This window comes from Passer domesticus, chromosome 6 (genome assembly GCF_036417665.1).
Source record: "Passer domesticus isolate bPasDom1 chromosome 6, bPasDom1.hap1, whole genome shotgun sequence".
In the NCBI taxonomy this organism is placed as follows: Eukaryota; Metazoa; Chordata; class Aves; order Passeriformes; family Passeridae; genus Passer; species Passer domesticus.
This window is the reverse complement of record NC_087479.1, coordinates 53408510-53430893: the sequence shown is the minus strand read 5'-3', so window position 1 is coordinate 53430893 and position 22384 is coordinate 53408510. Positions and strand designations below refer to the sequence as shown.

The 22384-nt window shown below is 54.4% G+C and overlaps 2 protein-coding genes across 4 annotated transcripts; one reads left to right on the top strand and one right to left on the bottom strand.

Moving 5' to 3' along the window:
- Positions 1-4783: 4783 nt before the first annotated feature.
- Positions 4784-11737, bottom strand: PSMD13 (proteasome 26S subunit, non-ATPase 13). Its single transcript, XM_064425723.1, has 13 exons — positions 11518-11737; positions 11206-11284; positions 10564-10598; positions 10432-10487; positions 10068-10111; positions 9787-9873; positions 9096-9267; positions 8514-8593; positions 8306-8431; positions 7750-7812; positions 6947-7027; positions 6175-6291; positions 4784-5466 (listed from the first exon to the last, which is right to left on the bottom strand). Exons 1-13 carry the CDS (start codon positions 11610-11612, stop codon positions 5371-5373), a joined length of 1131 nt encoding a protein of 376 aa, XP_064281793.1. The 5' UTR covers positions 11613-11737; the 3' UTR covers positions 4784-5370.
- Positions 11738-11849: 112 nt separating this feature from the next.
- Positions 11850-16984, top strand: SIRT3 (sirtuin 3). Of its 3 annotated transcripts, none has more exons than XM_064425725.1 (8): positions 11850-11986; positions 12058-12142; positions 13347-13538; positions 13834-14066; positions 14184-14284; positions 14526-14687; positions 15017-15226; positions 16478-16984. In XM_064425725.1, the coding sequence occupies exons 1-8, from the start codon at positions 11950-11952 to the stop codon at positions 16496-16498; spliced, it is 1041 nt and encodes a 346-aa protein (XP_064281795.1). In that variant the 5' UTR covers positions 11850-11949; the 3' UTR covers positions 16499-16984. The 3 variants fall into 3 exon arrangements, with proteins under 3 accessions (XP_064281795.1, XP_064281796.1, XP_064281797.1); XM_064425727.1 differs by having other exon boundaries at positions 11870-11888; XM_064425726.1 differs by lacking the exon at positions 15017-15226.
- The last annotated feature ends 5400 nt before the right edge of the window (positions 16985-22384 follow it).

Here is a 22384-nt window from a genome sequence, read left to right as displayed (position 1 = left end):
ATATTGTCCTAACCTCAAATGTTCAAATTTTATTATTCTAATTATATTACTATTTTTATAACCATTTTATTACTATTAAACTTTTAAAATTTAAAAAACAAGTGATTGGCGTTTTTCACAGGGAACAAAGTCAGCTCCCTGTCACACCCCCACCTGCCACCTTTTGGTGTCCCCTCTGGTCACCTCCAGCGGTTTTCCCCCATCCCAGCTTCCTCCCAATCCCGCAGTGCATCCTCTCCGATCCCTCACCCCATCTCCAGCTGTCCCATATCCTGAGGGATGAAGGATGAAGCTCACAGGCTTCATCACTTCTCAGCCTCCTCCCTCTTCCTCTTCTGCTGCCGGGATGGGGCTGCACCAGTTTCTCCCGACACACACAGCCACCTTCCCCATCTGGCCTCCTCTTCCTCCCAGTGCTGTTCCGTGACACTTTGAAAAGTTCCTGATACTTCCCCCTCTCCCAGCCCACTGCACCCCTCTGTTCCCCCTCACAGGAGGCAGGACCTTTCTATTCCACCGATTTATACATAAAACTATATTTACGTGTCGTGTACAAACACATATATAATTAATGACTGAAGATATGTACAGATACAGACACGCGCAAGCAGCCCCTGACAAAAGGCAGCTGCAGCTGGCTCCTGGCAATGCCGGGCGCAGGAAAAACACAGGAATGACGAAATGAGGCTCTGAGAGACTGAGCAGAGCTGGCAATCCAGCCGGGGTGACACGGGGGCAAGGAGGGTGCCCAGCCCCCAAATCCCTCCCTGACAGCAGGCGGATGCAGGAACGCTCAAGCTCAGCTCGGTTTCCTCACTGAGACTGAGCTGGGAGGAAAATCCTGCCTTCGGGAAAGTGAAAAATCCCCACCCAGCCCGAGCCCCAGGGTGCGGAAGGGAGGAGGTAAGTCTTGCCTTCTGTACCGAGGCTGAGCCTGTGCAGGCGGAGAGGCTGCTCCAGGGAAGGACGGAAGTTCCCCAACCGAGAAAGAAGGAAGGAAATCGCTTTTTTTTTCTGGTCGTCTCCTTAAAAAGAAATAGTTGGAAAAATGATCCTGGACACGCAGGTGTTTGTCCAGCTGAGCGCCCGCAGAGGGAGCGCGGCAGTCCTGGGGCTGCCCTGTGCCTGGGAAGGAGGAACTGAAAGAGGAAAACTGAGTTGGATGAGCTATGATCCCAAAGCTGCTGGCAGAGAGCCGAGTCAGCAGCACACCCCCCTGACCTCCCGTGGCCCCGGCCACATTCTGACCCTTCCCCTCGCCTGTTTCCAGGGAGGATAAAAATTCCATCTGGACTTTGGCTTTGGCATGCCTTTCCCAACCCCTTCCAGCTGGTCCCGTCCTGGTGGGTCAGGGATCCAGGGCTGGAGCTGCAGCCAGGGCCACCGGCCACTCCGAGCAGCCTCTCGGGGCTCACCAGGATCCAGCACTTCCAGGATTGACATAACACATCTGTCCTGCACTGTAAATCCATGGAAAAGCTCCCTGGAGCCTGGCTGGGTCAGTCCTGCAGCTGTCAATGCCCCAGGGACGCCTTGGGGACACCCTGGCAAAGGGCAGAGCCAGAGCAGCAACACTTCCAGCTCCCAGCTCTACTCCTTTATATTCCAGGCTCTAATCCCACCTGGGCCCCAGCAGGATTCATTTCCCCTTTGGTTGGTTCCTCACAACCAGCTGCTGATTCCAGCACAGGCTGAGGGCAGGAATATCCAGACCCTGGAGAGTGGCTGGGCATCCACAGGGGTTCTGGAGCACTGGAATCCCCCTCCAGCAGCCACCAGCAGGGACAAGCTGTTCCTTCCCCAGGTGATCCCAGTGGCACGCACCCCACTTCCTTCCCTTTATCAGAGGAATTTGGAAATAACCCTTTCCAGTGAGCCCTTTCTCACTGAATGGTGTTTTGAGTGTTATGAAGTTTATAAAAGGCCACAGAAGAGGAGGTCCAAGGAGAGAGGAGTTCTGCTCCAAAGGAAGAGTTTTGCTCTAAGGGAAAAGGCCCCTCCAAGGGGAGATCTGCACTCCAGAACATCCCAGTGTCCCCCTGTGCTGGCTGGGGACAGTTTTTTGCCTCAGAGTCCTGAGCAGTGCTAAGGGGAAAAAATCCAAAACCAATTAAGGGTAGAAAAATGAAGCAGAGAGCACTTTGGGAAAGCCTGGCTGTGTCAGGCTGTTCCTCCCTGTGCCCTGGAGCTGTGCCAAGGAGTGGCGGGGGGTGGTGGCAGCAGTGACAGTGACAAGCTGGGCAGCTGCAGAGCGAGGAGCAGCGGGATCGCCCTGAGAGCGCCATGAGGGGTTTCCAGAGGGGCTCCCAGCTCCTGGCAGCTGCACTCCGGATCAGCCGGGTCCCCCGGGCACAGCTCCGCTCCCTCCCACCCGAGCACCCGCTCTCTCCTGGTGTGAGTACCCTGGGGGGCTGGAAAAGTGGGAGCAGCCCGCTTGGAGGGGCCCAAACCCTCTGTTGTGTCAGGGCCAAATTGCTTTGGAAGGGGGAGGAAGCAAAAAGGGAGGGGGAGGAAAAGAAGGAATGAGCCCTCAGGTTCCAGCACACCCCCATGGTGTCCATGCCCTGCTCCCCCACCCCTGGCTCCTGCTTCTCTTTGATTTTGTCCTTTCAGCCCCTTTTTAAACCTTTGAGTTTGGGGGTCCCCTGCAGCCCAGGGCAAGGGGCAGCAGTGACACTGGTGGTCCCTCAGGGCCAGATCCAAACCCTGCCCCCCTATCCTGGGACAGTGATCCCAAATGGGTGTTCCCACGGGCAAGGACAGGAGCTGCTGTCACTGCAGAGCCCAAGGTCCCTCTGACAGTCCCCCTGTGGGGACAGTCCCCCCAAAACCAGACCTTCCCGGGCTGGGTGAAACGAGCTGGGAAAAATGAGCTTTCCACCAAAATGCTGCCTGATTCTCCCTCCACCCCTTTATTTGGGATTTTCCCTCTGCCGCCTCTCCAAGGTCTTCAAGAAAGCAGCTGCAGGAGCCTGGAGAGGCTTTTCCCAGGCAAATAAATCAAAGGAAGGTGCCAGTGTGGGAGGTTAATGCTGTCCTGGTTGCAGTGGGGAGATGAGGGGCTGCTGCTGGCTGCAATTCCCATCCCAAAGTCATCTGAAAGTCAGGAACTCTGCAGGCCCCGGCCACAGCCTCAAGGTCATGCACTGCTCCAGTGTCCCAGAGAAACAACAAACCTGGAGAGCACCAGCTCCATCCACTGCCAGTGGGAACAGCTCTGCTCCCCAAAAGCGCCAGGGCAGGTGCCAAGGACTGGGAAGGGCATGGGAAGCGAGCTGGGCGTGGTGTTGGACTGCAGCAGGGCAGCCATCCCGGGAGCCCTGTGTGCCATGGCTGTGGCACAGCCATCCCACTGATTCCTGCTCCTTGTCCCCCTCAGGAACAAACCGTGGCCCTCGCCGTGATGTTCTCGTCCTTCCTGCTGCCCACAGCCTGGGTCCTGAGCAACATCTACAACTACAGGAGCAGGCCCGAGTGAGGAGGGGCGGGAGCAGCCTGATCCCTGCTGGGAGCATCCCGAGGGAAGAGGCCTCGGGACACAGCCTCGCCGGGATGGAACCCCCCGAGCCCGCTCATTAAAATCCACCTTTGCATTCAACAAGGGCTCTCTGGGTTTGCTCCATCCCGTGGGGAAGGAACCGGATCTGTGCTCGCTGCCCTGATGGCAGCACTCCCTCAGGGGCTGCCAGCAGGTCCCAAAGGGAAGGCACATTCCCTCTGGAGCCTCTACCACCCGCAGGGCTGCGTGCACCCAGTCACCTCTCCCAGCACAAGCAAGGAAGCCATTCCAAGGTAAATTCCTGGCAGGAAACCACTCAAAAGCTGAAAGTGACATTAAAAGGGTGCCACAGGCTAGGGGCTGCATGCCTGCCCACTCCCTGCCCTGCAGGAAGGGTCTTTCCACCCACCACATCCCAAATTACCTGTGCCAGGGAAGCAGCCAGCACGTGGAAGGTTTGGGTAGTGAGGGGTGCTTCCAGGTGTCTTGGAAAAGCCTCTGGAGCTGTCACGGTTCCACAGATCTGACCCAGGAGATGCTCAGAGCTTCACAGCCAGGAGAGTGCTCCCACAGCTGGAGCTTTCAGAATGCTCCTGGGAGAAGCTGGTACTGCTTCCCAGTGACATTCCAGGTTTTGGATGCTGATCCCAAGCAGCAGCAGCCCCACAACCCAGTGACTCCAGTGGAGTTTCCTTTATTCCCTAAAGTATAGTGACAGCCCTGGGAATGAGGATGAGATCTGACTTGGCACTGGGAAGGAGACTGCGCTCCTTTAAGCCTCCTCGTATCCTCAGCTGTGAAATAAAGGGAATATTTTCCTGATTGGAACACCTACTTCTTCCACATGCTCTCCTGAAGTCAGTAGAAGTGGCACCAGGAGCAAGCCTTGGAAGACAGGATGCAGTAGGAATGCGGCAAGTTAAACCAAGTGGCAGGGCAGGGAAGAGGCAGGCACTGGGCACTGAACAACCCCCACCCAGGAGGGAATTTCAGCCAGAAGGGCCTGGAGAGCAGGTACAGACTCCAGCAATTCCATTTTGTCCTGTTTTCCAAAGCTTGTCTCCCTTGTGTGAGGCATCTCTGCACCAGTCTGGCACCAGCCACATGCTCCCTTCTTTTTCTTGCTGGATTAACACCCTCAGTCAAGGCTGGAAAAGCACAAAAATTCCAGCAGTGCCATTTGCTAATGACACCAGAGAACCAAACTGGTAAGGAAAGCTCCTGAATCCCAGGAGTGGCAAGGTCTGACCATGGAAACACGTTTTTAAAGGAATCATCAGCAGCTCAGAATTCCCAAAAAGGGAAGGCAGAGACGTTTATTCCGGCAATGCCACTGCACCTCACCTGAGCACAAAGCGCTGGTGAAAGACACCCACCCCCTCAAGTGTATGGACACACCCACTAACCAGGAATCCCGGGAAAAGCCTTGGATGGAGCAAACACTCCCTCTGCTGCAGATGAGGAGGGGCGGAGGGAAGCAGGGCCAGGGGAGGAAGAGGATTTGGGGAAGAAGATTTGGGGAATGCTGCCTCAGGCTGCTGCAGGTTCAGGGGGAGAGGGCAGCGGGACAGGCTGTGCCCCCTAAGGCCAAGACCCCTTGGATACCTGCACAAGGATGCCACCCTCCTGCAGCAGCTGGAGGCAGGAGGGATCAGGAGTGATCCATCCCCCCAGAGCCACTCCTGCCAGCAGAGGGAAAGCTTGGCTCGAGCACCAAAGGGTCACACAGCAAAAGGCCACGTCCTCGTCCTCCTGCTTGCCACATCCCAGGCTGCTCCTGCTCCTGCTCTGCCCACCCACCCCTCCATGGATTCAGTACAGTCAGTGCTCTGAGTGCTGCTGGCCTCAGGAGCAGCAGGAATCTCCCTCCTCTATGTCAGGATGTCGTGGGCTTGGTGCTCCACCAGCATCTCCATGCTCCGCACGTCCGTGCACCAGAACTCCAGGCGATCCTTCATCCCTTTGATCTGCAAGGCAAGGCCACAGGGACAGAGTGCCTCAGCTCCTGGGAATGCCCACAGGCTCCTTCTCACACCTGAGAGCTCAAAGCCCCCCACACTGAGAAAGGGAGATGCCCCACCCCTGGAAGTGTTCCAGGCCAGGCTGGATGGGGCTTGGAACAACCTGGTCTAGTGGAAGGTGTCCCTGCCCATGGATGGCCTTTAAGGTCCTTCCCAACCCAAACCATCCTGGGATTCTGGGATTAACAGCTTCTACCAGCAAATCAGCAAGGGTTAAACTGAAATGCACCACAGGAACCGTCTGCAGCTGGAATTCCAGGCACTCATTTTTGGGTTTGAAGGTAAAGACACCCTGCACAGTTTCCTTAAGTGTTACAAGGATGAACTTGAGAAGCTCAACAGTTCCATTATATCCCGGACTTCTCTCTTCCTAAGAGGAATGTGCCTCCTACATCCCCAAAACTCCCAGAGATTGTTTCATGCATTTAGCAATGAGGCCTGGATCCTTCTGGAAAACACAGCCATGGCTTCTGTGATCCATGGTGTTTGTGTGGCTATCACAAGGCACAGGCAGCCCTGTCCTGTCGCACCTCCTGGAAGGTTTCTGGGTGAAACACCCCAGGGGCAAAGCCAAGCTCCCAAGGAGGCTCATTCCCAAGCCATGACTCATCCCAGGTCACCTCACCTGGCCCAGCTGGAGCTGGTGGCCATTACCTGCTGCAGGTCCAGCACCCGTGGCTGCACCCACGTCATGTGCACCCTCTTGTCCACCTCGTCGATGCTGCCCTTCACCAGCCCCACCGAGAGCGCCTTCATCACCAGCAGCTCCACCTGGGAACACACACAGTCCTGGGAAATGACCCAGATCGCCCCATTTTCCCCCTGAGATGAATAAAACTTGGCATCTTCACATGAGATCCCCTCAGAATCCAGGGCAGCAGCTCTCACAGCTGTCCCCTTTCAGGTGACAGAACTGCCTTGAGACTCAGCACCTCAACATAGAGAAGTTCTCCCTAAAACTGGATTTCAGGGTTTTTTAGTTTTTTTAGTTCTTTTTCCCTAAAACTAGATTTATTTTCTTTTCTCTGAAAATCAAGGAAGAACAAGGGAAGTGGAAAAAGCCAAAACAGTCCAACTGTCCCCAAGCAGCAGGTGGGAGTTGGTCTCCTCTCCCAGGGACCAAGTGACAGCCTCAAGCTGCACCAGGGGAGGTTCAGGTTGAACATCAGGAAGAATTTCCTCATGGGAAGGGCTGTCAGGCATTGGAAAGGGCTGCCCAGGGAGGTGCTGAAGTCCCCATCCCTGGAGGTCTCCAAGGAATAACTGGATGTGGCACTCAGTGCTCTGGGCACAAGTTGGACTTGATGAGCTCAGAACCTTTTTCCAGCCTAAATGATTCTGGGATTCTGTGTGGTTCAGGTCTATCCAGGCACTCTCAGAGCTCCAGAACCTGGGCATTACCAAGGGTGTCTAACCCCAAACTCACCTCGTTGACAGTGACTTTGGCACTCTTGGCAATCTCCTCGAAGGTGAGCTGGCGGTGGTTGGCCGGGCGGGTGAAAGTCATCTGGATCCAGGGAACAAACAAAAAAAACAACCCCCACAGGGTTTTAGGGATTTCCACAGCTCACAGAGCCTTCCCCAGACTGCCCTGCCCAGTCTTACTCTGCACTGACAACTGCATTTCTCATGTTTAATCAAAGTAAGTCAAACAGGAATGTTTTACACTAGCATGGTGACAACAGAACCTTCCAGTGGGAAGAAGGGACTGTTTCAGGTTATCCATTAGGGAAAGGAACCTCAGTCCTTGGGAAACAAAGATGCTGAACTGTGTTCTAAAAGTATTTTTTTATCCTGGAACATAGTGCTGACACTATCCCCGAAGGATTGCTCTCCCCCTTCTCCATATCACAGAATGGACCTTCCACTATCTCAGACTGCTCCAAGCCCTGTTCAACCTGGCCTTGGACATTTCCAGGGATCCAGGGGCAGCCTCAGCTTCTCTATGGAAGACTATCTTCCCTCTGTGCCAGTGCCTCCCCACACCCACAGGGAAGAATTTCTTCCCAATATCCCACCCAACCTTCTGTCAGAGAAGCCATTCCCCCTTGTCCTGGCACTCCAGGCAAGAGCCCCCCTGGAGTTAGGGACAAGCAGCCCAGCACGAGGTGTCTTCCCTCATGGCAGCTGCCTGCAGCTCCATCTACAGGCAAAATCCACACTGAACTTCCTGTATCCAGGAGTTCCTGCAGGTGAGTGACCAGACACACTGAGCACATCCCAGCTCACCTCCATGAGACACAAGAGCTGGATCTTCTGCAGCAGGAGCGCTTCGTTGGCAGCTAGGTCGGGCTGTGAGGAGAGAAAAGACACCAAATCAGCCCAGGATTACATTTTCTCCCCATCCTGGGGCAGAACAGCTTTACATACAGGAATAAATACCTGGGAGGGTTCATTTAAGGGGAAGGAGGCCACCACAGCCCACCCACCAGCCAAGAACTGTTCCAGAAAACAATCCAAGTGTCAGTGAATTCACAAATCCACTGCTATGCCAGTGATTCCTGGCATAGCCAGTGCAGGTAACATCCAATATCACAGTTTCCCCCCCCAGTTCCCAGAAGAGGAGGGAAAACCACTGTTTTCCACTGGAAGCACTCTAGAGGGAAGCCAAAAGAAAACTAACTATGTGTATCAAGATGGAATAACCACCCCTAGGCTCCAATCAGAATTGCACCAGCGCTCCAGAGCCAGGAATGAGGCAAAGCTGATTAAGAAAAAGCCCACAGACCCCAAGTGTCAGGTGGAAATCCCAAGCCTGATCCTTCAGCAGTCCCAGAGCCCTCACCTGCTGCCCCCAGGCTGACTTGAGGGCCTGGAAGGTCTCCACGTTGCCGCTGTTGAAGGCGAAGAGGGTGTCAATGAGCCACTGCCGGTCCGTGCTGCGCAGGGACTCCAGCACGGGGTGCATCAGCTGCAGGGACAGGCAGGAGGGGGTCAGCAGGGGAACACCAGCTCCTGGGGATCCAGGGATGAAGGGATGTGGCAGCACTCACCAGCTCCCCAAAGTTGTAGACGCCTTCTCCCAGCAGCCCGGCCAGCCCCAGGGTGAAGGCTCTCTCCTGTTGCTCTGATACTGGGAAAAAAACAAAACAAAACAAAAATAATTTGGATGAAAAAATACTCAAACCAGAACTACTACAGATAAAAAAATACCCTAACCAAAAATAATTGGGATAAAAAAAAACAAGCCAAAAATACTTTGCATAAAGCATCACTTTAAGCTCCATTGAGCCCTCCCTCATCTACATTAAACTATTCCCAGCCCTCATCTTCCCCACACCGCCTGAAATTCAGGAACCTGCAGTAATCACAGCACAGAAAAGCTGCTTTTTGAATCCAGAGTAAAGATTTGTAGGAATTGGAACAAACTTGTCCTTCTGGGAGGGGCATTCCCCCTTTTCCCCAGTCCAACTCAGGAGCAGGTCCTCGGGAGTCACTCCTCAGCCCAGCCAGACCTCAGATCCACCACAGCACAGCCGAAAGGACACAGAGGGAAAACCTCAGCCAGGGCACTTATTTGGGGTGGGGGGACGAGGCAGAGCGTGGAAGGTGGGATTTGCCCTGGGGGGGGTTACCTGGCAGGTCCTTGACCTCGATGCAGCCCAGGAAGCGCAGCGCGTCCTTGTAGTAGGCGGCGTGGTTGCCCACGGTCTGGTAGTACTTGCTGGAGAGGTCATAGAAGCGGCTGTGCACTGATGTCACCCCGGGCAGGGTGTTCAGCATCTCCTCCACCTCCTCGATGGTCTCCTGGGAAGGACAAGACCTGGCTCTTACAGCTCATCCCCTTCCCAAGGGATCCCCGGTGACGTCCCGGGCAAAGCCACCATCGCTCCCACACCTTCCCTGTGGGGGTGCTGAGGCCCTGGCACAGGGAAGCTGTGGCTGCCCCATCCCTGGAAGTGTCCAAGGCCAGGATGGAGCAACCTGGGATAGTAGAAGGTGTTCCTGCCCATGACTGGGTGATCTTCAAGATCCCTTCCAACCCAAACCATTCCAGGATTCCATCAGCCAAACCCATCCCTCTGCACTTGCCCTAAGAGAACCAAAGCTGCCCTGCCTGAAAAACATCATTTCAGGTTTAAAATATGGTTTTAAAACCAGCCCAGGATGACAAACCCCATGTGCTTTGCTCAGGCAACAACACCACAGGTCACCAAGAGCAGCCCCCACGTCCTGGTGAGCTCACAAGCCCCTCAGGGCCGGGAGCTGGGATAACCAAGGAATGTCACAGCACCCCAAAACTCCCCATCCCAGGCCACCCCTCACCTTGGTGACCTGCAGGTCCCCGATGTTGAGCTTGAGGGCCCCGATGGCTGTTTTGCACAGGATCACGGCCTCGTCACTGCTCTTCACCTGCAGGGACACAGGGACCTGCTCAGAGTGCCACCCGCAGCCAGCTGTGCTCCAGGGGCTGCATAAATGTCACTTGTGACCACTTTCCTGCACTCAAATCCCCGTGGAAAGGTGCTGCTCTCCAGCACAGGTGACACACACGCCAGGCTGGCCTGCTTGGAGGCAAAACCCACCAAGAGCAATTTCCAGCATACCTTTTCCCGGGTCTTCTCCAGAAAGGTCAGGGCCACATTGGGATCTGGAGTAGAGGGAAAAACAGATATTTAAATGAGCAGCTCTCATGGAGCTAAACCTCGCCTACCAAGCCGTCTTTGACAGGATTCCTGATGGCTGGAATATAGGTTACCTGCTGCCAGGAAAGCTGGGCTTTTCCCCACCAACCCCCTCTCCAGGGAAGCTGTGGACTTCCTGCTCCAGGGATCAACAACTTAAGCTTCCTAAGCCAGCACCTTCCCTTCCCAACACAGCACAACAACTTCCCACCCAAGACTGACCCATGCCATGCCTGGCCACCTTCCAGAGGTCACAAGAGGACAGGGAAGAGGGGAGGACACGCACCTGTCATCTGCCGGACCACGTGCAGGATAATCTCCACCAGGGACAGGGGGTTCACCCTGCAGGGAGCAGCTCAGAGTCAGCACGGGTCCCCCAAGGCCCCCGAGCCCCCCCAGGTGGCCCCCAGTAACTCACCTGTGCTCAAACTCGCTGATGAAGTTCTCGTAGAGCTGCGGGGACAAGGACAGGGACACTCAGGGCAAAGGACACCCCGGTTCAGAGCTCCTCACCATCATTTCCTCTCTGTTCCAGCTCATTTGAACATCCCTGGAAGTGCTGGACAGGGCTCTGAGCCAGCTGGGCTAGTGGAAGGTGTTCCTTCCATGATGATCCTCGAGGTCTCTTCCAACCCACACCATTCAAATCCCTCAATCCTATGAGTTTTCCAGAAAATCGGGCATCCCATACAGAAATTCCAGCACTGTTCAGAATCCAGAACTGCTCATTTTATCAAGTTCTATCCCCATGCGCTTCTTCCAATGAACACCCATCCTGCACTTGCAAACCTCTTGCTAAAATATGGAATGAAAAAAAAACACCTCCCCGCAACTCCCAAAAAGAAAAAACTTAGGTAAGTGAAGTAAAGAATCGCTTTGAAGCTTCTGAACCCTAGACATTTAACTTTAACAGAATATAACTTTAATAGGCACAGTCAGCAGTGCAAACACCCCAGGAGCTGAACCCACCCAGGTCAGCAATTCTCCAAGAGAATTAGGAAAGAGAGAAGCCGCAGGCTGAGTTTTTCCTGGTACAAAAAGCCGGGAAGAGTCCGCTCACCTTGATGAGCCCATCTCCCTGGGCGAAGCAGGGGTCCTGCACGAAGTCCAGCACCTGCAGAGTGAGCTGGTGCCACAGCCTGGGGACACAGAACAGCGCCGTGAGCCCGGAGCCGCATCCCGGCCGTGCCCGGCGGGGACCGACGAGGGGCCGGGACCCCTGACGGGGCAAACACCGCCGGAGCCACCTCCCGGGCGACTAACGAGGGGCTAAAGGGACGCGGCCCGGCCGGGCTCCCGCAGAGCTCCTCAGCCGGCCGGGCCCCGCCAGGGCTCCTCAGCCGGGCGCTCCCCGCACCCCGTCCCCGCTCACTTCTTGTTGTAGAGCTCCTCGAGGCGGTGCCACACGGCGGCCTGGCCCGGGCCCGCGCTCTGGCTCTGCTGCAGGAAGCCCGGCACGTCCTTCATGGCGGCGGCGGCGGCGGGGCCCGGACGGAGCCGGGACCGGGGCCGGGACGGGGCCGGACGGGAGCGGAGCGAGGAGGCCGCGCCGTGCCCGCCGTGCGCACTCACTTCCGGCCGCGCGGGGCCCGCCGGGTACCGTAACGCCCCGCGCCCGCCGCCGCCGCGCACTCGCTGCGCGCCGCGCCCGCCGCCCCCGCGCCCGCCGCCGCCCCGCCGCCCCCGCGCCCGCCCCCGCCGCCTCTCCGCGCGGCCGCGCCGCCGGAGCGAGCCCCGGGCGGGGTGAGCGGCGGCGGGCGGCGGGAGCGCGGGCGCGCGCGCTCGCGGCGGTGCGGTAGCGGCGATGGAGCGCGGCGGGGCGCGGGCGCTGCTGGCGGCCGGTGAGCGCCGGGGCCGGGGGGGAGCGCCGGGAGCGCCGGGCCGGCCCCAGCACCGCTGTGCTCTCTTGCAGCCTGGAGGAGCGTGTGGCAGCGCCGCGGCGGCAGCGCGGCACGGGACGGGCACGGGACGGGGCTGGGCGGCGGCGGGGCCCGGAGGTAGGTGGGGAGTGCCCGGCTGGGGCTGGGGTGTCCCTGCGGGAAGGGCAGCACGGGAATCGGTGCTGGGGTGGGATGGAGCATGTCCCGTCCCCGTCTAGGCAGGGACATCGCTCCGGAAGCAGGGCTGGCCTGGGAGCCCGCAGAGCAGGGATCTGCCAGGAAAAGCTCAGTGGTGTTCCGAGACTGAGTTCAGCTCCCGGTCTGACAGGGCAGAGCCGTATCCTTGTGACAGCAAGGAAAGGCAGTGCGGTGTCACCTCCCTGGGAAGGTGCTGTCACTCCATGTGACAGCAGGGTAAGGCAGGGTCACATTCCTGGGAAAGCAGAGCCACGTCCCTCTGACAGCAGGGAAAGGCAGTGCAGGGCACCTCCCCAGGAAGCCAGTATCACACATCCCAGGAAAGGCAGTGTTACATCCCTTGGAAGGCAGAGCCACGTCCCTGTGACAGCAGTGCAGTGTCACATCCCTGGGAAAGCAATGTCATGTCCCTGCAAAGGAGCTGTCACATCCCAAGGAAGGCAGAGCTGACCACCGTGGGGCCTGGAAACACTTCCAGCTCTGCCCTTGCTCCTCGGGCTTGCCAAGCTCTCTTGGCTCTCCCCATGCCTGGTCTGGACTGTGCACAATGCCCTGCTCCAGCAGCACTAATTTTCTGGGAGAAGCTGTTCCCTGCTGATAATCACTGTTCCCAAACTGCTAATGACTGTTCCCAGATGATAATGGCTGTTCCCAGCCCAGCTGGGCACAGGGCTGTGATTCCTTTGGACAAGGACACACAGAGCCCGAGGAGGGAACAGGGACATGACGGTGTCTGTGCTCACCTGGGCAGGGTGACACATCGCCCTGAGAGAAACTTGCTGATCTCAGGACACAGCAGGGTCTCCTGGACCCCAGAGGAGTGTAAATCATCACTGAGACTGGTGATTCCCAGTGGGTCCAGCCTTGTGTCCATCCCTGTCCAAAAAAGCCCCTCACAGGAATACTGCTGATTTGGTGTTTTAGGTCCACATAAGGAATTGCTGAGGGACGTGTCTGCTCCAGGGTTTGGGTCGGACTAAGAGCCAAGCTTTCTCCTAGTAAAGCCCAAGCACAATCCTGCCCAGAGGAGAGCTTTCTGTGGAATTTTTGGGTGATTTTCTCCCCTCTGAGCCAAAGTCACTGTCGGTTCTCTCAGTGCTGTGCTTCCCCCTGTGCCGAGCAGGATCCAAGGCTCCAGGCCCTTCTGTGTCAGCGCAACTGCCAGAGCCATCTTGGGCAGGTGGGGAGGTGACCAGGGGAAGGAGAAGCTCACCTTGAAGGACGTGGCCGAGCTGCTCCGGAAGAAGGAATGTCAGCGCGTGGTGGTGATGGCGGGCGCCGGGATCAGCACGCCCAGCGGCATCCCGGACTTCAGGTGATGCCTCTGTCCTTGGAGGGCTGAGGTCTTGTCCATGGAAAGGGTGATTCAACATTGGATGGGGCTGCCCAGGGAGGTGCTGGAGTCACCATCCCTGGAGGTGTCCAAGGAACCACTGGACATGGCACTTATGTGAATATGGCACTCCTGCTGTCGTTGACAAGGTGATGATGCATCACAGGCTGGACAGGTTGATGCTCTCGGAGGTGTCTTCCAAACTCATTGATCCTGGGATTCTGTCTCCAGCCCAGGCCCCACCTCAGCCCCTCTCAGCTGCCCCCTGTTCCCGCAGGTCCCCCGGGAGCGGCCTGTACAGCAACCTGGAGCAGTACGACATCCCCTACCCCGAGGCCATCTTTGAGCTGGGCTATTTCTTCGTCAACCCCAAGCCCTTCTTCACCCTGGCCAAGGAGCTCTATCCCGGCAACTACCGCCCCAATTCCGCCCACTATTTCCTCCGGCTGCTGCACGACAAGGGGCTGCTCCTGCGCCTCTACACCCAGAACATCGACGGGCTGGAGAGAGGTGAGCTCTCTCTTCCCATCTCCAGCAGCAGCCCCGGGAGCTGAGGGGAGCAGCAGGACTGGGGAGATGCACACAGGGAGGCTCTGGCTCAGTCCTTTCCCACACACTGTGTTCCAGTGGCTGGGATCCCTCCCGACAGGCTGGTGGAAGCCCATGGCACCTTTGCCACTGCCACCTGTACGGTGTGTCAGAGGAACTTCCCCGGAGAGGACTTCAGGGTGAGTGGGCCCAGCTGGGCAGCAACACAATTAACACAAGGAGACATTAATTATTGCAGCAATGACAGGTCCAAACCTGTTCTTTTGCCCTTGGGGACAGGAGGTTTATGGAGGGAACCAGGTTTGGGATTGGGTGTTGCTCTGAGGACACGTGGTGGTTCTGAAACAGGCAGTTTTGGGGTCTCTCCTTCCAGGGGGAGAGGGTCCCTGTGACAGGCAGTTTTGGGGTCTCTCCCTTCAGGGAGATGTCATGGGGGACAGGATCCCTCGCTGCCCTGTCTGCACCGGAGTGGTCAAGCCTGACATCGTGTTCTTCGGCGAGCAGCTCCCACAGCGCTTCCTCCTGCACCTCACAGACTTCCCCATGGCGGACCTGCTCTTCGTCATCGGGACATCCCTGGAGGTCTGGCAATAAGGGAAACCCCTGGGAAAACCTCACATGGAAAACAGGGCCTGAAGGGACTCCAGACGGGAGAGAGGGCTTAGAGAAGGCGAGAAGATGGGTTGGGGAGGTGGAATTTGAGGTGGAGGGTAAGAAATAGGGTGGAGGTGCTCTGAGAGACCCTCTGGAAACCCGGTGTGCACCTGGAGAGCTGAGAGAAGGCCACCAGGTAACCGGTGCCACTGTGCCCTGTTCAGAGCCGGGGTGGCCGAGCGGTTCCGAGCCGAGAGTGTCGGGATCTGGTGGCCCTGTAAGGGTGACTGTCCGTGTGGGCGCGGGTTCCCCCTCAGGTGGAGCCCTTTGCCAGCCTGGCCGGAGCCGTGCGCAGCTCCGTGCCGCGGGTGCTCATCAACCGGGAGCTGGTGGGCCCCTTCGCGTGGCAGCAGCGCCGCCGCGACGTGGCCCAGCTCGGCGACGTGGTCGGCGGCGTCCAGAAGCTGGTGGAGCTGCTGGGCTGGAACGAGGAGATGCAAACGCTGATCCAGATGGAGAAGGAGAAGGTGGGGAGAGGCTCAGACCCCCAGCTCCCCACTCAGCTCCTGAGTTCCTTGTGCTGGAGTTATGCACAGGAGGGGGTTTGTGCTTGCTGGGGTCACATTGCACAGAAAAGTGCAAAAAAAACCCCATTCCAACCCAAACCTGAGTGCTGTTTCACAACCAGTGTGCCAGGGCAGAGCACTGTGGGCTCAGTGGGAAGACATGGATCTGCCAGTCCCAGATGAGTTAGGAACATGGAAAAGGACAGGATTTGGGCTGAAAGCAGTGACCCTCTCAGGGACTGAGAAGCTTCCAGTTACATCACCTGGTGTGTGATCTGTTCTCAGACAAAGCCTGTAGCTGTAGCTGGAGGTGCAGGTTCCAGGGGGTGGGAGTAACCAGACGGGAATGCCCTTGGCCAGCTGTGAGGCAGCAGAGCCTCAACACAGAACTGGGATGTTCCACAGGGAGCACTTCCCTTGGTGAAGGGGAGAGGCTGGAAACTCTGACCCCTACAGTCTCTTCATGGCTGTGCTTCCACTTTCAGAGGTTCCTCTGCAGCAATAAGCAGTAGGAAAGAGGGAAGGGAAGCTCCAGTTGTGCTGAGAGCCAACCAGCTGCTGGCTGGACAGGGAGTGGGGTTGCTGCTCCAATTGGCAGTGATGAATCCTTAAATTGACTTTTTCCCCCCACCATTCTCACATCTGTAGCCTTCTGGGATCTTCAGGAGTGAGAAATTGCAGGGGAACAAGTTCATAATTACTTGGAGCTCAGTCCTGATGTTAATTACTACCTTCCTTTAGACCACTGGGAGGTTTTTTTCCACATTTGACATCAAGCTGTATTTTTTAGGTATACATTGTACAAACGTGACTTCATAAAATCTGGCTTCAAGATTCCAGTTGTAACATCCAGGTTGTTCTTACTTCCCTCAGATTATGCAGCAGGAATGAGTAGGAATTCTTAGCATTTTTGCCAGGTTTTTGATTTTTCAGTACCAACATTTTGGGGACCAGCCAGCCCTTGGCTTGATGCTTGTGCTGCTCTGAATCCCTGAGGGATAATGCTGATGCAACAGTGATGGAGGAAAACCAGTTGCTTGGAGCAACCTGGACTAGTGGAAAGTGTCCCTGTCCATGGCCAGGAGTGGGACTGGATGAGCTTTTAGGTCCCTTCCAAGCCAAACCATCGTGGGATTCCAGGATTCTGAAGGGATGGTGCTGGGGCTGGAATGTTGGATGCTCCCTGGCAAGCACTGTGGTCTCTGTTTCCAGCTGGATGCCAAGGACAAGTAGGAGGTGCTCCTGTCACCTCTCAGCCCAGCACTTGAGGATGTCCGGCCATGAGTGTCACCAGCAAGTGTCCGAGGGCCTGGGGGCTCATGCCAGCACATCCAACGAGCTCTGTGTCTGCAGTTGGCTCTTTGGACATCCCTCCTTCCAAGCCATCCATCCCAGAGCCCCTCAGAGGCACTGGTTCTGTGGAGCAGGAGCTGGCATGCCATGAAGGTCAGGCCAGGACAGCCTGGAGAGTGTTTTCCAGCTCCCACCGGGCTGAGCATCCAGTTCCTGTCACAGCTCCTCCCCAGCCACTGTTCCCTTGGCTGTGATCCTCAGCTGCTGCAGGCTGTGTTTAGTCTTCCATAAAATCTCTGCTAATCAGGGGACAAGCCAGGGCCGGGGGGGCTGCCCCCCATTCCCATTGCAGCTCAAGCTGCTGGGGAATTTTTGAATCACTGGAGTGTTAATTATTTAATAATAAAGAGACAGTTCATTTCTGGATGTCACCTGAGGGGTTTTCTGTAAAGTCACATCTGTCCCCACCACTGTTTCTCTCACCTGCTTTTTGGTATCTTTTTTTCCCCTTTTTCCCCCTCACACAAGTACCTTTCCCTGCTGTAGATGCCATCCTGGTGGGTGGCAGTGTCACAGGGCTGCAGCCACTCTGCAGTCCTGCTCTGTCCCACACCTGCCACAACACAATGCAGAGCCTTGTGGCACATCCACACTGGAAATGGTGGGGTTTTTAACCATCCCCTTCTGCCCCCAAAACAGAGTTCCATGATTCCATGAACACCTCCTCCCGAAACACCCAGTGCCAAGCTCAGCCCCTGCTCCAGGGCATTCCAGGCCAGGCCTGGCAGCTGTTCGTAGGGATTTAAGCACTCTGGAAAATTGAAACAATATCAGAAGCAGCTGCATTTAAAACACCAAACCCCCCTTTTTCTTTTGCACATAAAGCTTGGGAAAGCTTCAACAGCTGGGAAGGGATCGGGATCTGTGCCTGTAAATAGAAGGGCTGGGGAGGGGGGGCAGGGTTTGCTAGTTTAAAAAAAAAAAGATGCAATTGGCCTAAAAACTGACACTGTGACACAGCAGGGCTGTCCCCAGCCCAGCAGCCTGGAATGGCACTTGTGGGTGTCAGGAATTAAACAGAAATAGAATCCCAACCATCAAGGTTGGGAAAGATCTCCAAAATCGAGTCCAACCTGTGACTGATCCCCACCTTGTCACCAGCCCAGAGCACTGAGTGCCATGTCCAGGCCTTCCCTGGACACCTCCAGGGATATGAACTCCACACCTCCCTGAGCAGCCCTTTCCAATGCCTGACAGCCCTTTCCATGAGGAAATTCTTACTGATGTTCAACCTGAACCACCCCTGGCAGAGCTTGAGGCCGCTTCCTCTTGTCCCATCCCTTGTTCCCTGGGAGCTGCACCCTCCTGTAGAGAGGCAAAAGCTCCCCCCTGAGCCTCCTTTTCTCCCTGAGCCACCTCAGCTCCTTGTTCCCAGACACTTCTCCAGCTCTGTTCCCTTCCTTGCACATACTTCACAGTATCCTCCTTGCCATGAGGGGCCCAGAGCTGGACACTGCACTGGAGGGGCCTCAGCAGTGGAAACTGGAAAACCAAGCAAAGCACCCCTCCAGCTCTTCACCTCCTAGACCATTCTCCTAGTTCCATGCTCAGGAACACCCCCAGCTCCTAAGGACACATGGGCAGAACACCTGGAATGCTCTGCCACAGGGATTTCCTTGCTGGGAGGAATCACTGCCACACTCCCACATGTCAGGTTGGCTTTATTCTAGCATCACTTGTGCATTCCTACTCGTGACAGGAGGTTTGGGAACTCGGATACATGAGACAAATGAGATTTTCTTTCCAAAGAAAACAGGAATAAAAACAAAGATAAATCTACACCAGGCCTGACAGCAGCCCCTGGGGGACACAGCGACCTGGGGACAGCAAGGATGAGCCAAGGACAGAGCACAGGTATTGGCCTTTTGTCTGGAAAGCAGGAGGTGGGGAGAGGTGAATGCCCAAACCCAGCTGGGTGGTGACAGGGACAGTGCCCAGTGCCAGGGAAGGGACATTGGAGCATTCCCAGCAGCTGCCCACGCACTCTGTCCTGCGGCCAATGGAATGATGGAAGCTTCCACGGCCTCACCGGCTCTACTCAGCTCACCCACACATTCTGGGTGTGCACAGAAATAGATACAGCCATGCCCTGCAGATCCCATTCCTCCTGGAGGCCCACACCCCTCTCTGGCAGCCCCCCTTCCCAGGGCATTCCTGGGGAGCAGCCTCCACTCACACACTCAGCCACGTGCACACAGGAGGCTCCGTGGATCACTGAACCCTGATGAAGTGGCAGGAAGAGCCTCCCCCTGACCCTTCTTCCCAAACAGCACATATTCAAAAACCAAAAATCCTACTGGAGAGTCCTGGAAGCAATTTGGAGCGTGAAATCCTCAAGGCTGCTGACAGGAGAAACCGAGGTGGAGCCAGGTCACGGAGAGGTGGCTATGGAGCTGGGAAGGTGTGGAGGATTTTGTGAACAGCTGGCTAGCTAACACAGGTCACACTGACATAATACCGTTAGTTAGGGATGAAGGAGACGAGGATAGGAGTCAGCAGTCAGTGTCCAAACCTGGCAAGGGCACTGTGCCCTTGGTGCAACATCAGGATGGGGGAGAGGTTCGTTAGTTGGAAACATGAAGAAAATATGTAAACAGCTGCAGCATAGTAGCCTCAAGAATGATAAGGTAGGCGTAGTTAGCTGATAAGTAACTAACCAATAATGAGCTCACTTTTTGCAATATGTATTAGCCTCATTAACACCAATATAAATGTATGTGCCTATCAATAAAGCTTTGAGATTTGCTGATCACTCATATTGAGTGCTGCATTTCTTCCGCCGATTACCACAAATGGTGACCCCGGACGTTAAATCGGTAACGGCAACCACGGTGGATCGGTGAAGGAGTTCGGGTCCTACAGCAGCAAGGACGGCGAATAAGCACTGCTGAAAAAGCGAAAAGTGCCGCGCCCTGGGTGACCTTATAGAAGAGCCCGGCCGATACGTGCTGCCGAAACCTTGAAGGGCTGCAAAAACGTCGACGTTCTCAAAAATGGAAATGGAAATGGAAATGAAAAGGCAAGCAGCATATTATTTATTTACTTGCTTTTTAAAAAAGCGTCAGGTTAAGGACATAGACTTGCAGAAAGAGCTCCCACAGTTGTTAGCTTACGGGTGTGCACAAGGAGTTTCTCAAAATCCTTATACAGTACATGAATTAACAGAGTGGCGTAAGTTCGGGACCAGGAGGGCAACAGGGGCCGCGGGAGAGCCCGGGGCAGACGCGGCGGAGAGAACGCGTGTGGCAGTGGTGGCATGCTCGGTGCCGGCGGCGGTTACGCGCACCGCGGGTCCAGTGACACGCACGGTGACAAAAACTCGCACGGCAGATGTCCGTAGGGAAAGAGCACAGATCGCGAGGGAAGTGCCAGCCGGGGCCGGGCCAGACAAGGCGAGACGCGGGGGCCGAATACGCGGCAGCGATAAGCGCAGTGCCAGTGGTAGCGGCGGCGGACGCGCACCAGTAACGCGAAACCCGAAAGCTGGAGCTGGGAGGGCTTTTTCACTTTTTGCAAGCGCACAAAAGCACAAGCGGCGCGGGACATGCTCCCGCTGGCTGTGGGTGTTGGCGCAGAGCCAGAGGGAACCAGCCCGAGCGGAGACCCAGGCAGAACGGAGCCCAAAGGAGACCGGGGCTGTGCGGGTCCGGGCGAGGGCGTTCCTTTCCGCACCCCCGAGGTGGCCCAGGCTGAAGCTGTGCCCAAGCAGGCGGAGACGGGCGCGGGCAGACATTCCTCAAGGCACCGCCCTGTCACAGCTGCCTAGCAACCACAGCAGCCAGCCCATCGCCACAATTCAAACAAGTGTCTGAGAAAAAACAGGTCAGGAATTTTCTTCAAGATCAGAATGAAAAACTTCTGAAAATTCACACAGTGCTTCATCCAGATGTTATACGGGGCATTTTACCCAACTGTTCCACAGGCTTTACAGTTTGTTTACCAGTTTTTTGGGGTTTTTTTTTTTTTTGTAAATGTGTTTGCTTTTTTAAAAGTGTTAGAGTATTTGGGTTTGATTGCTTTAAGTTTCATGACTTCATTGCCTTTCCCTTACCTGAGGCAGGAACAACCTTTTAAGGGAACAGAATCTAAATAAACTTCCTAGTTTCTGTTTGGACTACATGTGAGAAGATTTAAACTGTAATATTTCTGTATACTATGGTCTTTATGGTCTTTGCTCTCTTCTATTCATTAAGAGATGGCATTAGATAAAGGGATGTAAATGTGCTAATTGTTTTTGTACTGTCCTTATTTTAAGTGAAATTATTTGTGTTTGAAATTATCTGTCATCTTTCTCAGTTTTGTTTTAAAATATCTATGCAAACTGTCCAGCCTTACCAGCCTGTTATCCTTCAGTTAATGATTGTTGTCAATCAGTAAGAAATCTCAGTATAACAAAATGCCAGCTTAATTCATTAAAAAAAAAAAAAAAAGAAAAAGAAAAAAAAAAAAAAGGGAACTGCTTCTATTGTAAAAAATTATTCCCAGGGAAACAAAATGTCGTGTAAAGATGAAAGTATTAGCAAATATTTAATTACCCAAGGTGTCTTGGAAGACAAAGCATTTGGGAAAGGTGAATCAGATCCTGTTGTGGGGTCATCAGTCAATTCCCCAATGATTCAAAGTTTTAAGAATTATTTATATTAAGTTTATAACCTTTGTTATTTTCAGTTTTTGTAAGTAATGCTGATAGATAGTGATTGTTGTTAATACTAGATGAATACTTTGGGAAGGTTGTCTTAACCCCTTCAAGAACTTCTTGTTAGGGAGTTTTCAGATTTTTGTGATGAGAGTTGTTGTTAGTATGTTGTTGTGGTGTTTGCAGCCGGCTTTCATGTGTTTTTCTATTTTTTTTTGTGTGATCACCTGCAAGACACGTGTCTCTTCAGGATCCTGTCTTTTATTTCCTAACTATTTAGATGTTTTTGAGGGTTTTTATCCAAATTGCCAGTTTTGTAGTTCTTTTAATTATTATTACAGGAATACTCCAGCAGAGAATTCAAGAAGTTTGCTGTGTTTGGAAAATCTCTGTCTTGACAGAAACTTCAGAAGGATTCAATTGTTTGATAATTTAATTGGTTTGTAACCCTAAAGTTTTTTGTTTATAAGGATTGTTTTTAAAAATCCTGTTTAAAAAGTATGTTAAGTGACACACACCAATTAGAGTTCGGGCTCTGGCCAAGCTCTAGCTCTATTTGGATGGAGTGATTGACAATCAACCCAGATGTTTTCTGCATCAAATAGTATTCAAGTCCTTTTGACTTGGCAATTTGACCATCTATGACGGCTGAGCCATTTTCAGAGGTGATTTGGAGAAACATGAATCCGGACATGATTTCTCCAATTCTCTGTCATTTTAAGGTTTATCAGCTGTCGCAGACTCTGGGATAAGAGTTCAGTGTTGTAGTGTTTGGTAATTTTCTGATTTTGTATGTGTTGTTGATTGTGTGTATTATCTGAATTTATTCCTAATTACTCTTATCTTAACATTTCTGTATGTAACATTGCAAAATGAAACCAGGACCCATTCTTCACCTCTAAGATTTTGAGAAAATTCTTCATTCCTGCGGGGACGTGGGATTTGTTTGTGTTTTAACAGGTGCAAAATCCAGATGGATTTCAATGAAGAATGTGAAACTTTATCAAGAGCAAGAGAAACGTTGACCATTCAACAAGCAAAGAAGACAGACAGATACTGGACTGTGTGACACAAGGCAGTGTCCGGAGACGAGACCTTAACCTCCCAATACAGCTGACAGTTTGGTGTGG

Bases quoted from the DNA above. Each gene is read 5' to 3' on its own strand.
- SIRT3 (XM_064425725.1), top strand. From the start codon at position 11,950: ATGGAGCGCGGCGGGGCGCGGGCGCTGCTGGCGGCCG. The intron at 12,143-13,346 runs GTAGGTGGGGAG...TGTGCCGAGCAG, and splicing joins GGCGGCGGCGGGGCCCGGAG to GATCCAAGGCTCCAGGCCCT. The intron at 14,067-14,183 runs GTGAGCTCTCTC...ACTGTGTTCCAG, and splicing joins CATCGACGGGCTGGAGAGAG to TGGCTGGGATCCCTCCCGAC.
- PSMD13 (XM_064425723.1), bottom strand. From the start codon at position 11,612: ATGAAGGACGTGCCGGGCTTCCTGCAGCAGAGCCAGAGCGCGGGCCCG. The intron at 10,112-10,431 runs GTGCGTGTCCTC...CCTCTACTCCAG, and splicing joins CGTGGTCCGGCAGATGACAG to ATCCCAATGTGGCCCTGACC. The intron at 7,813-8,305 runs GTGAGGGCTCTG...CTCTCCTCACAG, and splicing joins AGTCAGCCTGGGGGCAGCAG to CCCGACCTAGCTGCCAACGA.